This window comes from Aspergillus nidulans, chromosome VIII, assembly GCF_000011425.1.
Source record: "Aspergillus nidulans FGSC A4 chromosome VIII".
Classification (NCBI taxonomy): Eukaryota; Fungi; Ascomycota; class Eurotiomycetes; order Eurotiales; family Aspergillaceae; genus Aspergillus; species Aspergillus nidulans.
This window is the reverse complement of record NC_066264.1, coordinates 1764649-1779290: the sequence shown is the minus strand read 5'-3', so window position 1 is coordinate 1779290 and position 14642 is coordinate 1764649. Positions and strand designations below refer to the sequence as shown.

Below are 14642 nucleotides of genomic sequence, written 5' to 3'. Positions count from 1 at the left end.
GCTCCGTCCCGGTCGGATCGGCTGCGGCGGTACCGATCGAAACTTCAATCAGCATTCTTCCTCTTCCCGCACAAGGTCTATCGCCGCTTCCTCTTTTCTCTCCTTCACTCTCCTCTCTTCTACCTTCCAATCCTCTTGTTTGCCGTTGACTTTGGGGTACTGTCAAAATGTTTGCTGCCAGAAACTTCGCTACCCCTGCCCGCCAATGCCTGCGCTCAACGCGTGTGGCCCCCAATCTTGCATCTACTCGTCTGCAGGTAAATGCAGCGCCGTCCGCTTGCGATGAAGTCAAGTGTTCGTCAAATCGCTGACTTTTGTCTAGTTTCGCTGCTATTCCGCCGCTGCCGACGAGCGGGTTGCTAAGTTCAAGGGACAGAAGGACACTGATGTATGTTGGGCTATTTTGACACTTCTCTTTTCTTTTTTCGCTCTTGAAGCTTTGTTCCGAATATCGGCCATTTCTCAACTGGCGATGCTATGAACGAATCTGGGAAACAATATCCTATTCTTGGATTGCTGCTAACCTGATATTCGCTTGGTTCTAGGGAAAATACACGGTCACTTTGATCGAGGGTGATGGCATTGGACCCGAGATTTCCCAGTCTGTCAAGGATATCTTCTCCGCCGCAAACGTAACGCTTCCTCTCGTCGTCATCTAGCTGCGATGCTGTTATACTAAGTCGCCCACAGGCCCCTATCAAGTGGGAATCCGTTGATGTCACCCCTATTCTCAAGGATGGAAAGACCGCCATCCCCGATGCTGCGATTGACAGTGTCCGCAAGAACTACGTCGCGCTCAAGGGTCCCCTTGCCGTACGTAAAGCCACGTCCGTCGCAAAGCGCATTGCTAAATCACGTCCAGACTCCCGTTGGAAAGGGCCACGTTTCCCTGAACCTTACCCTTCGTCGTACCTTCAACCTCTTCGCCAACCTGCGTCCTTGCCGGTCGGTCGCTGGTTACAAGACCCCCTACGACAATGTCGACACCGTCCTGATCCGTGAGAACACCGAGGGTGAATACTCCGGAATTGAGCACGTCGTCGTTGACGGCGTTGTCCAGAGCATCAAGCTCATTACTCGGGAGGCTTCCGAGCGTGTTCTGCGCTTCGCTTTCCAGTATGCTCGCTCTATCAACAAGAAGAAGGTCCGTGTCGTGCACAAGGCGACCATCATGAAGATGTCCGACGGTCTTTTCCTCAACACTGCCCGTGAAGTCGCTAAGGACTTCCCCGATGTCGAGTTCGATGCGGAGCTGCTGGACAACTCTTGCCTGAAGATCACGACTGACCCTACCCCCTACAACGACAAGGTCCTCGTCATGCCCAACCTGTACGGTGACATTCTTTCCGACATGTGCGCCGGTCTGATTGGTGGTCTTGGTCTGACCCCATCCGGTAACATTGGTGACGAGTGCTCGATCTTCGAGGCTGTCCACGGTTCTGCTCCCGACATTGCTGGCAAGGGTCTTGCCAACCCCACTGCTCTGCTCCTCAGCTCCATCATGATGCTGCAGCACATGGGTCTCAACGAGCACGCTAGCCGCATCCAGAAGGCCATCTTCGACACTCTCGCTGAGGGCAAGGTAAGTATCTCGACAACCTATAACTTCGTTGATACTTTTAACTAACTTCTTTGTAGACTCTCACTGGTGACCTTGGTGGTAAGGCCAAGACTCACGAGTATGCTGACGCCATCATCAAGCGCCTGTAAGGGATTCAGTCAATTCCCTGTACTATATCCCTCTCTTGTTCCTTTTTAGCCTATGAATGAATTAGACCAAATGCAGTGATCTACTATATATGTATTGAAATGAATCTATATTTCAGCTTTTATTATCTGCACTACTCTCAGTTTCCGTAGCATTGTTCGTATACTACATGCGATTCCTATTCTAGCAGGACACAACCCAACCATGAAAACATATCATTGAAACACTAACAAGTTTAAACCCACTGCACCCGGACGCCCGCGTCCTCACTGGTATCGAACATTTTTACATCGAAAAAGTATCAGCCGCAAAATCACTTCAATTCTGTCGCCGTCGACCCCTTCTTGAGGCGCCGCCTCCTCTTCGACGCCCTCGCCTGGATGTAGTTGTTCGAGCCCGCGTGCTCCGGCCATTTGGCGAGCTGCCAGTATCCCCATCTGCATCCTCCTCCTCGCTTTCATCCTTTGCGTCGCTGGACTCCTCTTCGCTCTCTTCATTCTCTTCCTCCGATTCCGCATCTTCGTCTTCTATTTCGGAGCTTTCCTGCCGGGACTCGACCTTGACTTGGAGACGCGATGACCGCGTGCCCCGTCCAGCGGGACGGCCGCGGCCGGGCTTTCTTCCTCGAGTGGGAACTGGTGATGAGCGCGGCTCTGATTTGACTAGTAGTTAGCTTCATCAGTATAGCGATGGAGTGGTAACCGCATTTGGGAACGAACCGTCTGTGTCAGCTACGGTGCTACCTCTCCTCGACTCTGGATGACCACTAGGAGCGGGAGACGGCGATCCTTCCATTGCTAGCCTTCTTTCGAACATCAAATCGCCGTATTCATCCTCGGGAAGTTCGAATGGACAATATACTTCCCTCCCGTCGACGTCATCGGAAACGTCCGTTATGAGAGAGTCTTCCTGTTAACGGGCAAAAGTTAAACGGGGCATACTGCGGCAAATAGTTCGCATCCACATACCCTCTCATCAAGCGCTGGCAGATTGTATAATGTCCCTAACTTTTTCCATATTCCCGGTATTCGCGTGTGTTCGGCATGCGAAGGCGCATAGCCCTGGCTTTTCATGAATTCCGATATGGCGACCATTCGAAAATGCTTGTGCATGCCTAGTAATCAGCTCTATCAGCGAGCTGGTTTGGGAAGTTACTAGAAAAGGGACTCACCAACAGGTTTCCATTTGACCACTCCTTTGAGCAGCGCAGTCTCCTGCTCATCAGTCCATGGGTCCGTCACTAAGTCATAGCTCGGGGTACGTTGAGCAACGGCCTCCGTTGATATATTGGCAGGGGACAACGCATTCTCTCCATGGTTATTGAGCTTGGGCTTCTTTCTTGGGGGCATTGCCTATCAACAATTGAAGTTCTTTCGCAAGGACACAACTGCTTCGATGATCGAGCGCCGCAAATGAGGAGTATCGGGTCTGACCAAACGCTAGACCGGATCTGGTTAGCGCCGCGTGATTTCGCGATCCCTACGCGCTGTTCAATATCGATAAGGGAATCGGACAGTTGCGACTTCACTGAGATGTTTTGCTTTGGCTAAACATGGGTCGCTGCGATGGATTATCAAGACTATGGCGCGGACCCGTTCTCCAGCGATGGGCTATGGCGTATCTCCAAGTTCACTCTGGATTCACTACAACCGCTGGAGTCTTTACCCTGGGACGAGAAGCTCCCTGGTACGTGATACTTCTTGGACTGTCAAGATTTAACTTTCTTACTCCTTTACAGACATCTCGGAGGGCTTTTTCAAGACCCCATTCCATCTTCTTGAGAAGGAAGACACGGAATTGCACAAGTTAGACATTTTCGGAGCCGACCTCTTCGAACCGAGCGTGTTTGCAGAGTCGACAACAGATGCGTCAAGTGAAGGTCAACAGGAAACAAACGCTAGAGCACAAGATATTGGTAACGAGTTCGATAATATTTGGAAGATTGAGACTATCGACTCGCTGCAACATAACAATGCACCTAGATCGTGGGAGAGATATCATGACCGACAGTTCAAAGAGCCTGCTTCAGCATACTTCAGTGAGTCTGGAGCTACAGGCTTCGACGCTGCAATTGAGCTCCACAGCAAGCCTGAAGACGCCGGTTATTCAAAACGTACAGTGCGCAACGACGTTTTCTTTCAGTCATTATTTCGGGTCGGTTTAGGGTGGAGCTCCATGCTCTTTCGCTTCAACAAGCAACGACAGAAGTTTGAAAAGGTTGTCAAGGATATCCGCATATCGGGCGTCAGCACTCTTGCGCTTAGCGGCATAATAGACGAGATGCTACAATGCGGAAATAACATGCAGCGCGTTCGCACATTCATCGGGAGGGTGCCAACTGCTGCAGCAGAGCCATCGGCACTATCAGCATTTTCCACTGCTGCATCAGTGATTGTTTACACCTTGGAAAAGCAATTGCTCCACAGCTTCAAGCAAATTAGCTCAGTCCTTCAGATTAGAGCTCTGTTCCAGCGATGTGCTGAGCTGATAGGAGTTCTAGTGAACATGATGGATGCTGTGGAGACGGCCGGCTCAGAAGCTCGGATAATCTCCTCTGTGTTCAAGTTGGCAGCACACTATGCCCAAATTTATGGACAAATGGAAAGTCTTTTTCGCGAGATTGTTTTCAAGGTCGCACAGCCGTGGCTTACTTATGTGGAAACTTGGATCGGTTTTCGTCCAGAGACGTCGGCGTCCATTGAATTATTGACCAATGGTAGGAGCTTCGTTTCCCTTGAGAAGAGTGAAAGCAATGGCAAGATTTCGTCTCAGGAACGGCACGAGTACGCGTATCTTCCAGAGCAGATGCCGTCCTTCGTTCCTCCCGATCAGGCATACTTGATATATGAGAGCGGTCGCAGCCTCCGGCTGCTGAAACGGTATCACCCGCATCATCCCCTCGCAGGTGAACAAGTACGCATCGACAGCCCGAAACTTGCTTGTGCTGGCACCTGGGCTGAATTGGAAAGAATACAAATGAAGGCCCGTGACTACGAAGCCAGACTCCGAGCGGAAGTCCTCAAGTACAATCGGAATGGACCTTCTGAACACGTAATGAACATAGAGAAGCCTAATACCATCGAGTCCAAAGAGCTTCCGGATGCTTTTAGTCTTTTTGACATTAATGACGCTCAACATATGACTGGCTTACTTGCCAGCGATGCCTCCCTGGAAAAGGCAAAACTGGGCCAGCTTCTGAACGAGGCTGATCATGATATTGAGAAACAGTCTGGAAAGCTTGAGACTAACTTCGCCCCCGAAGTAACGTCTTCGCTTTATCTTTCTCTTGCGCCTTTACTCTCATCGCAAGCTCTACTAATTGATTTCTCTTGTCTCCATCTGCTTTTCAAGGAACACAATTTGAAAGATCACTTGTTGCTGCAATGGCGCTTCCAACTGCTTGGTGATGGCTATTTTATGTCTCGCCTTTCCCAGTCACTCTTCGACCCTGAAATGGAAAGTGGAGAACGAAAGATCGGTGTCGTACGAAGTGGTGTCCACACCGGTCTACGCCTGGGTAGTAGAGATACTTGGCCCCCAGCAAGCTCAGAACTCCGCCTAGTTCTGATGGGAATCCTCAACGAATGTTATAGTGGCGAATATGCGGATGGCTCCGGGAACCCTGAATTTGAGAAAGAGAAGGAACTCCCTGGAGGACTGAGTTTCTCAATACGCGAATTAACAGAGGCAGAAATTGCCAAGTGCAAGAACCCCAACGCCATCGAAGCTCTGGACTTCCTCTGCCTCCAATACAAACCATCAAACGTCCTAGAAGTTATCATCACCCAACGCTCCCTAAGGAAGTACGACCAACTCTTCAAACAACTTCTCCGCCTCCTCCGCATGGTTTCGGTCGTTAAGGGCCTCATCCGTGATTCAACAGCCAGAAATTCCCTCTCAGGGGACACCCATAATTTACTCCAGAAATTCCGTATAGACAGCCAGCACTTCATCCTCGCCCTCAGCGACTACTTCTTCCATCTCGCCGTCGGTTCCACATGGCAGCGCTTCCGGGATACCCTCTCTCAAATCGAGGCATGCCTAGACCGCGGCGATATCGACGCAACCATCGAAGCAGCCCATTCCATTCCTACACTGCGAGCGTACCACGAGAACACCCTAGACCAGATGCTCTTCGCGCTCTTTCTGACTAAACGGCAGGCTGAAGTTGCGAGGCTGCTAGAAGGGATATTTGACACGATTCTGAGGTTTGCGCCTCTGTCGCGCAAGGATGGGACACATGGCGTGAGGCACGAGAGTGAAGCCATGGTCAAGCGGTTGTATGCAGTGTTTAGGAAGCAAATGGCCGCTTTTGTTGGGTATTTGCGTAGCCTAGATGGTGCCAGGGGGGCGGTGGCATCGTCATCAAAGGCATTGGGTACCGGAAGGGCCGGGATGGCTTTCGCGGCGAGAGGTGGATCTGCGAATGTGTTTGATCATCTTCTGGTAAGGTTGGATATGAAGAGGTATTACTAGTCTACAGTGGCCGCCTTGTTTTCAGGATGGCCTACTCCCACTGCCTGAAAGGAAATGAAAATGCTCTCATGATCTAATACTTGCGGAACAATCTTCGAGATTCTGCTCGCAGCGTGTTGAAATGTGCAAGTGCATTTCTATAATGATATAAAGTTAAAGATTCACGGCCGTGTACATATCATGTCATATATCCAAAAGAAACACCATACCCAGTCCGTCCCAACGCCAAGATACAACCCCAAACCTATGCGAACCCGTCTAGAAGTAATGAAGGTTCTCCTCTTTCCATCCCAACGACAGTAGGATCTTCTTTGAAGCCTTCTCCATCGCCTCAGGCCCGCAAACCAAAACCATGGTCTCTCTATCCGGTGTCCCGGCATGCTGCCTAATCAATTCTTCATCAATACGTCCCCTCCGCCCAGTCCAACTTTCACTCCCCTTCGTCAGTGTATGCACAATTTTGCACTTCTCTTTCTTCCCGGCCAAAGCCTCGAATTCGTCTAGCTCGTTCTTCAGCAAAATGTCTTCCTCTAGCCGGTTTCCATCAAGCATGACACATTTCGTTTCATCTTGTTCATCTTGCATAACAGCCCTAAGGACTTGGAAGACAGGCGTGATGCCCGTCCCGCCACAGATCATGACGAAAGACTTGACAAATCTTTCCTTTCCGCTAATGAGGACCCTTCCGCGGTCTAGATACTCGAAACGCCCAGTAGGACCCTTGCATTCGATGACGGAACCGAGCGGCAGGGTATCTAGGGCTGTGGTCATCTTGCCGCCGGGGATGCTGGGTGTCTCGGCGTAGATTTTGATGAGAATGTCGACCATTCCCAGCTGATCGGATGGTGATATCGGGGTGTACGAGCGGATAATGCTGCCTGAGCTCGAGGACTTTGGGTCGGGGGTTTTGAGCATCAGGTGCTGGCCCGTTGGAAGGCCGAGGGCTTGGGATGGGTGCTCAAGGGAGAGAGTGAAAATGTGCGTGTCGGAGGAGACAGATGTTTTCTTCGTCAGAGTAGCTTTTGTCCAGGCTTTGGGGGTAAGGAAAGTAGGGCGGGGATCGCTGGATGAGTCTGTTGTGTCTGCGTTGCCCTTTCTAAGGGCTTCGAGCGAGGCTTTGTCGAGGGTGCCGATATGGTAGTCTGGCATCATCTTTTTGGCGGTTTCGCTGTCTATCATGACGTTAGAAGGACATAATAGAGGGCCAGGGTTGGAGAACTTACGGATTTCGAGGAACTCCTCAGAAGCATCCGTTCCAGCAGCCGAGATGATACTCTGAGCTCCGCCGGGGTGTCCCTCTAGGAATGCTGTGCCATCATATACCTCCCCGTTAACGACGAACCAGGGCCTCTCGTCCGACGAGTTCTTTTTGAACTCCTCTAGATCAATGATCCTCGTCACGCCCTCTTTCTTCATATTGACCTCCACCACGGGCTCCGCTTCAACAGGCTCCTCACCCTCCTGCCTCTCGCCCCAGTTCCCATTCGTCAAGTCGCCTCCTGCTTTCTTGATTTGTTCCATCCACCCGCTCGAGCCAGTGATATCAGTCGGATGCTCGAAGAGCAACCGCCCATTCTCGTTGGTGATCTTGACCCGGAACCAAGGGTTGTTCATCATACCAAGGACAGACCAGTACATATCCTTTGGTTGGAGACTAAGTGCTTCGTCCATTGCGCGGACGAGTAGGGCATCACTGCTTGCGAGTTCCGAGACGGGAATGTCGAGGGACCAGAAGGACCAGCAGAAGCAGGCTTCTCGCCAGGCCATGTCGACGCGGCCGCCATAGAGCGTACCTTCGAAGTCGCGGTATTTGTCTTCGGCGTATTCGATCCGCGCAAGGCGCCATGCTGTAAGATGTTAGCAGTGGATTCAACGGGATGCAGATTTATGGGCTTGGTAGTTAGGAAGCGTACATTTGCCCTTATCCAGCGAGATCTCGACACGGGTTATTCTTCGTCCGCCTCCTGCATAGGCATACCCTTTTGCTGTGTAGAACGGCCTCGCGGCGGCCAGATCCAGGGTTTCCTTGTGCTGGGGGTAGACGGCGGCGGAATTGACGTTCAGATCGTAGATGGCGTAGCGTTCATCGCGCCACCATGACGGGTTTTGGGACGACATATCTGGCGTGACCATTGTACTGCAGACCATTAGTATGAGTGAGAAATAACAGTCAACGAGATGAGACGTACGGTAGCACCCTGTTGTCATAAATATGGTACCAGTTATCGCTGGGCGCGTCGGTGATGATAAGCTTCTTCAGCCACTTGACACTGCGCCCTCCAATCTGGCCCGGTACGACGGCCCTCAGCGGACGACCGTGGTCTGGTCTGAGGTCTTCGCCGTTCATCTTGTGCGCGAGCATAATGCCTCTATTCGGGTCCATGGCCCAGTTGAGTTTGATGGATGTCCCGTAATTTCCGTTCGGCTATAAACGTTAGACGGATCAACTAACCCTGATCCTCTAAGACAGGGCTTCATTCACGCGGACATACCAAGTTATCGGCACCCTCCATGCAGACATACTTTGCTCTTCGCAGGGGCTTGGCGCTCTTTATGATATCGGCCATCATGGGCCCGGTGAAGAGCGCAGTAGACAGAGCGGCCGAGCCCCATGAGAAGCCTTTCGATTTCCGTACTGTGTTTTGCTCTTTCCGTCTGTTGCCTGCACATACTAGTGTAATAGGAGCTGTGATCTGATCATAGTTCTGCAGGATCTGCTTGAAGCTGAGGGTGATTGGCTTTTCAACGAGTCTAGCACTTGTCAGGGAGTAGTTCACAAGCTGAAACGAGACTGACGGACCCTTCAATGCGGAGTTCCCAGTTGGGAATGTCCTCGTCGCGAACATGGGGCACTGGGCCATGATTCCGGACGTAGAATAGCTCAGGAGGCGTCAAGAAGCCTAAGACTGTAAGCTTTTCGATTCGAAGACAAGGTAAGGATATACCATAGATCCATAGAGCGTACCTTGCTGAAAGAGTGCTGTCAATGGAGGCTCGACATTGAACGGGTGAACGCCAGTGAGCCGGATCAGCCGGGGATCTCGGGGGACATGGCTATCTGGTGTAGTTTTATCTAGACTTAGAACCTCGGTTGGTTCTTTCGAAGGAGGAGGTAAAGGAATATCTGCAGTATCGAGCTCTGTGATCTCTTGCTCTTCGACCCTGATCTGGGAAGTCTTGAGAGTCTTGGGTATGGAGCCCGTCCGCACTTGTGTGACGGTTGTAGACATTGTGAGAGTATGGGATAGGAAAATAATATAGAGGTACAGATTACTGAAGAATTCGCAGCGACCACGGCATGAACTGGTAGATATGCCAGATCAAGGTCGATTAGATAGTATAGGGCACGGGTTCTGGCTCCAGGCTGACGTGGGGGATATGTAGTTCGTCAAATACAAAGGCCGGCGGGATCTGACGAAATGAGACGAAAACAGATGGAATAAGACCAAATCAAGACAAAACGAGACAAAATAAGACGAAATACAGTTGGCAGCCGCCCGCTGCCTTTCAGCCTCGGAGAAACAGAGTATTTTCGTTTTCTAATTCTAAGGACAGCAGGCAATATGCTGGATCCTACGATCCACTTCAGGGCTCCATCTCCGCGGGCCGCGAACCGGCTGCAAGTGCTAGCCCTGACCAGTACTATATACAGTAATTATACAGCAAGAATACTGCAGCCCGGGTCAACGGCAAGCCAGACGGTCAGAGGCTCGTACTGTCATCTAGTGGCAATAGGGTTATGGCGTGAGCGTATCTGGGTAGGAGTCCGCTCATAGTGTACAGTCACTGCTGCCACCTACGCGATCCTGAATGTTCCGGGAACTGGGAACTGTCCAGAATATGATCAATGGCTATTACTCACAGTCGATGTAATATTTAAGTGATTTCACCGGCGCTTTTTGGCAATTCCGATGACTCTCGATCGTGTCTCATAGATAGAGATAGGGCTTGATTATCGTTGATTCACTGTCCAATCAGAGCCTCGGAATCTCTTATCTCTGGTGGGAAGAAGGCGGTAGATCATGGCACCATTATGCCCAATCAGAACGCTGCCCTGAGCCGTGGCCAGACTTCCCAAATATCATCATTCGATCTCCAGCCCAACTCCGCGGAAATTCAGGCAGTGCATCGAAGCCATCCACGATGATCCACATCCACCAAACAATGACAGCGCCAACATCATGCTTATCGCCGGCTCATTATCGTCAAGCGGCTCTAGCCACACTCCAGATCCTAAACCCCCGTTTCTCGTGGCGTTCAATATCGATGACGGTCGTCCATTGCGAGATCGCTGATTCGCGTGTTACCACATAGTCATTGGCCCATTTAATTATCTCATGCTCCGATGCCACGGAGATACAATCACCAAGGCGTTTGGTGACTCGTTGTGCCACACTATGGATTCCCGCTATATGAAGCTGGCAGCGTCGCCCGCGGCCGGCTCTTGTGGGACTTGTGTTTTCTCAGACCCCCTGCTCAATCACCGCGCCCGCCATCATGCCGTTGCTGGACGGTCCCCGGAACGGTGAGACTGTCACTGCCAGTGCTCATAATGGCATCCCTATTATTGACGGAGTCGACCCTTCCACACTTCGAGGCGACATTGACCAAGACCCCAACAGGCGGCAGAAGATCGTCGTCGTGGGGTTGGGCATGGTTGCCGTTGCATTCATGTATGTGGAGTGCAGGATGTGATATTGTAATATCTGTTGAGACTGACTGGATTGGCTTAGTGAGAAACTCGTCAAGCTAGATTCAGAGAGACGCAAGTACGATATCGTCGTGATTGGAGAAGAGCCGCATATTGCCTACAACCGTGTAGGTCTGTCGTCGTACTTCGAGCACCGCAAGATCGAAGATCTATATCTGAACCCGAAAGAATGGGTAAGTGGTCCAGGGGTAGTCCGGGTGGTCCGGGCATAATACGGGCGTGGCCCATGGCTCGGAGTGTGCTCAGCTGACAATGTGCTTGCAGTACGGCTCATTCAAGGACCGATCGTTCGACTACTACCTCAATACCCGAGTGACCGATGTTTTTCCTCAACACAAAACCGTCAAGACCTCAACCGGTGACATTGTTTCGTACGATATCCTTGTTCTCGCTACTGGGTCAGACGCCGTGCTTCCTACTAGCACGCCTGGTCATGATGCCAAGGGGATCTTTGTTTATCGTACCATTTCCGACCTTGAACGGCTCATGGAGTTTGCGGCCAATCACAAGGGCCAAACCGGTGTCACAGTGGGAGGCGGTTTACTCGGCCTTGAAGCTGCCAAGGCCATGACAGATCTCGAAGACTTTGGCAGTGTCAAATTAATAGACCGCAACAAATGGGTGCTGGCCAGACAGCTGGATGGCGATGCCGGTTCCCTTGTGACTAAGAAGATCAGAGACCTCGGTTTGGAGGTGCTCCACGAGAAACGGGTGGCTAAGATTCATACTGATGACGACAACAATGTGACTGGTATTCTCTTCGAGGACGGCCAGGAGCTTGATTGTTGCTGTATCTGTTTTGCTGTATGCTTCCAAGACTTTCATCCTGCTTGTATGGTGCTGACTTAACCATAGATTGGCATTCGACCGCGAGACGAGCTGGGAGGAAGCACCGGTATTCAATGCGCAAAGCGTGGCGGCTTCGTCATTGACGAAAGCTTGCGAACATCGGTTAATGACATTTACGCTATTGGCGAGTGTGCTAGCTGGGAAAACCAGACTTTTGGTATCATTGCTCCTGGTATTGAGATGGCCGATGTGCTATCATTTAACTTGACAAACCCGGACAAGGAACCGAAGAGATTCAACAGGCCGGACCTAAGCACCAAACTCAAGCTGTTAGGAGTCGATGTTGCCAGTTTTGGTGACTTTTTCGCCGACAGAGATGGACCGAAATTCCTTCCAGGGCAACGACCGTCTGCCGAATCTATTGGAGCTGCAGACCCTAACCGTGAAGAAGAACCTCAGGTCAAGGCCCTCACGTATAGAGATCCTTTTGGCGGAGTCTACAAGAAGTACCTGTTTACCATGGATGGAAAATACCTTCTTGGCGGTATGATGATTGGCGATACCAAGGATTATGTCAAGCTGAACCAGATGGTGAAGTCACAGAAGCCTCTGGAAGTACCACCCAGTGAATTCATCTTGGGTGCCCAGAGCGGTGGAGAAGAAAATGCAGACGATCTGTAAGTTCGATGTCGAGTTGCGCAACCGCTCGTTCACTAACAGGTCCAAAGTGATGACAGCACTCAGATTTGCTCGTGTCACAATGTAACCAAGGGCGACGTGGTAGAGAGCGTCAAGAGCGGCACTTGCAAGACGATAGCAGACGTTAAGTCATGCACCAAGGCAGGAACGGGTTGTGGTGGCTGTATGCCTCTAGTGCAGTCCATCTTCAACAAAACCATGCTGGACATGGGTCAAGAAGTCTCAAACAACCGTATGTGCTTCGGCCCAGTTTCTGTTTTATCGCTAATTTTGTGCAGTGTGTGTCCATATTCCATACTCGCGGGCGGACCTTTACAATGTCATAGCTATCCGTCAATTAAGAACCTTTGACGATGTGATGAAGTCGGCTGGAAAGTGCCCAGACTCGCTAGGATGTGAGATCTGTAAGCCGGCAATTGCGTCTATCCTCTCCAGTCTCTTCAACCCCCACCTTATGGACAAAGAATATCACGAACTTCAAGAGACCAACGATAGATTCCTCGCCAACATTCAGAGAAATGGGACTTTCTCGGTTGTCCCTCGAGTTCCTGGAGGTGAAATCACAGCCGACAAGTTGATTGCAATTGGGCAGGTAGCCAAGAAATACAATCTTTACTGCAAGATCACAGGTGGTCAGCGTATCGATATGTTTGGTGCCAGGAAGCAGGATCTACTCGATATTTGGACTGAGCTCGTCGATGCCGGTATGGAGAGTGGCCATGCGTACGCCAAGTCACTCCGAACTGTTAAGGTGAGATTTATTCTTAAGTCAATGCAAACCGAGTTAACGGAATTCAGAGTTGTGTTGGAACAACCTGGTGCCGATTCGGCGTCGGAGACAGCGTTGGAATGGCTATCCGCTTGGAGCAACGGTATAAGAGTATCCGAGCTCCACACAAGTTCAAGGGTGCTGTCTCTGGCTGTGTCCGAGAGTGTGCCGAAGCTCAAAACAAGGAGTGAGTAACGTATCACTTTTTGGTAAAAGCGCCGTTAACGTGAATAGCTTTGGTCTTATTGCTACCGAGAAGGGATTCAATATCTTCGTTGGTGGCAACGGAGGTGCCAAACCCCGTCATTCAGAGTTACTTGCCAAGGATGTACCACCTGAGGAGGTGATTCCGATCCTGGATCGCTACGTGATCTTCTACATCAGAACTGCAGACAAACTCCAGCGAACGGCGAGATGGCTCGAGAGCCTTCCGGGCGGCATTGAATACCTCAAGGACGTTGTTCTCAATGATAAACTTGGAATAGCAGCAGAGATGGAGCGTCAAATGCAGGAGCTGGTTGACAGCTACTTCTGCGAATGGACCGAGACAGTCAGAAATCCCAAACGTCGCAAGTACTTCCAACAATTCGCCAACACTGACGAGACGGTCGAGAACGTGGAAATTGTTAAGGAGCGCGAGCAAGTGCGCCCGACTTACTGGCCCAAGGACGGAGCCAACGAAGACTTCAAGGGTCACCAATGGTCCAGCCTCTCGTGGCAGCCAGTTATCAAGGCTGACTACTTCTCCGACGGCCCACCCGCAATCTCGTCCGCCAATATCAAGCGCGGTGATACCCAATTGGCCATTTTCAAGGTCAAGGGCAAGTACTACGCTACACAACAAATGTGCCCTCACAAGCGAACCTTTGTCTTGTCCGACGGTCTGATTGGCGACGACGACAACGGCAAATACTGGGTATCGTGTCCGTACCACAAGCGGAACTTCGAACTCAACGGCGAGCAGGCTGGCCGTTGCCAAAACGATGAGGCGATGAATATTGCCACATTCCCAGTTGAGGAGCGGGAAGATGGCTGGATTTACATGAAACTTCCACCAGTTGAGGAGCTGGATTCCGTTCTTGGTACGGAAAAGTGGAAGGTGAAGAAGGGTGAAGCTGTGGACCCGTTTGAGGCGTATGACAAGAAGTACAGCGGGATGAAAGGGAAGAGAGCCGGCGCCAAGGGAATTGAGGGCAGCAAGCCCACTCGGTCTCCTTCAAACACAATAGACTGGTAGACTGACGAGGATACGTTTTGCGATGTGATATTAGTATGGTGGACATGCTTATTGGTTTGCATGGCGTTTTTCTATTCAGGCGGTTCTATGCATTATACCTAGTGTTAAACAATCTATGATTATACTATACTCGAATCGGTAACAGTCCATAGAACGCTGCCTACATAAGTTGAATTGCCTCGCGACATAAATGCTTCTCTGTACAATGCAGAGTACGGAGTAGGGCCTGATATGGTTGATGCCTGAGGCCAAA

At 50.9% G+C, this 14642-nt stretch overlaps 5 protein-coding genes across 5 annotated transcripts, besides 1 other annotated feature; 3 read left to right on the top strand and 2 right to left on the bottom strand.

Moving 5' to 3' along the window:
* Nucleotides 1–14642: part of a sequence feature (contig 1.15 1752..178329(-1)) that runs on past both edges of the window.
* ANIA_01003 (isocitrate dehydrogenase (NAD(+)) IDH2) lies at nucleotides 75–1830 on the top strand. The gene is made up of 6 exons (XM_050613260.1): nucleotides 75–257; nucleotides 323–388; nucleotides 546–632; nucleotides 691–813; nucleotides 863–1582; nucleotides 1639–1830. The coding sequence occupies exons 1-6, from the start codon at nucleotides 168–170 to the stop codon at nucleotides 1708–1710; spliced, it is 1158 nt and encodes a 385-aa protein (XP_050469089.1). The 5' UTR covers nucleotides 75–167; the 3' UTR covers nucleotides 1711–1830.
* Nucleotides 2027–2820, bottom strand: ANIA_01004 (EAF7 family protein; the record flags this gene model as incomplete). The annotated part of the gene is made up of 3 exons (XM_653516.1): nucleotides 2027–2361; nucleotides 2428–2617; nucleotides 2677–2820. 3 exons carry the CDS (start codon nucleotides 2818–2820, stop codon nucleotides 2027–2029), a joined length of 669 nt encoding a protein of 222 aa, XP_658608.1.
* Nucleotides 3274–6184, top strand: ANIA_01005 (protein gcpF; the record flags this gene model as incomplete). Its single annotated transcript, XM_653517.1, has 2 exons — nucleotides 3274–3394; nucleotides 3447–6184. 2 exons carry the CDS (start codon nucleotides 3274–3276, stop codon nucleotides 6182–6184), a joined length of 2859 nt encoding a protein of 952 aa, XP_658609.1.
* On the bottom strand, nucleotides 6443–9414 carry niaD (nitrate reductase niaD; the record flags this gene model as incomplete). The annotated part of the gene is made up of 7 exons (XM_653518.1): nucleotides 6443–7356; nucleotides 7408–8031; nucleotides 8098–8321; nucleotides 8374–8609; nucleotides 8677–8935; nucleotides 8985–9084; nucleotides 9150–9414. The coding sequence occupies 7 exons, from the start codon at nucleotides 9412–9414 to the stop codon at nucleotides 6443–6445; spliced, it is 2622 nt and encodes an 873-aa protein (XP_658610.1).
* Nucleotides 10682–14510, top strand: niiA (nitrite reductase niiA; the record flags this gene model as incomplete). The annotated part of the gene is made up of 8 exons (XM_653519.2): nucleotides 10682–10857; nucleotides 10918–11068; nucleotides 11160–11699; nucleotides 11751–12361; nucleotides 12413–12615; nucleotides 12662–13134; nucleotides 13182–13339; nucleotides 13387–14510. The coding sequence occupies 8 exons, from the start codon at nucleotides 10682–10684 to the stop codon at nucleotides 14387–14389; spliced, it is 3315 nt and encodes a 1104-aa protein (XP_658611.1). The 3' UTR covers nucleotides 14390–14510.

Coding starts and splice junctions, on each gene's coding strand:
- ANIA_01003 (XM_050613260.1), top strand. CDS start 168: ATGTTTGCTGCCAGAAACTTCGCTACCCCTGCCCGCCAATGCCTGCGC. Junction 258..322: donor TTGCATCTACTCGTCTGCAG/GTAAATGCAGCG, acceptor ACTTTTGTCTAG/TTTCGCTGCTATTCCGCCGC. Junction 814..862: donor CGCTCAAGGGTCCCCTTGCC/GTACGTAAAGCC, acceptor AATCACGTCCAG/ACTCCCGTTGGAAAGGGCCA.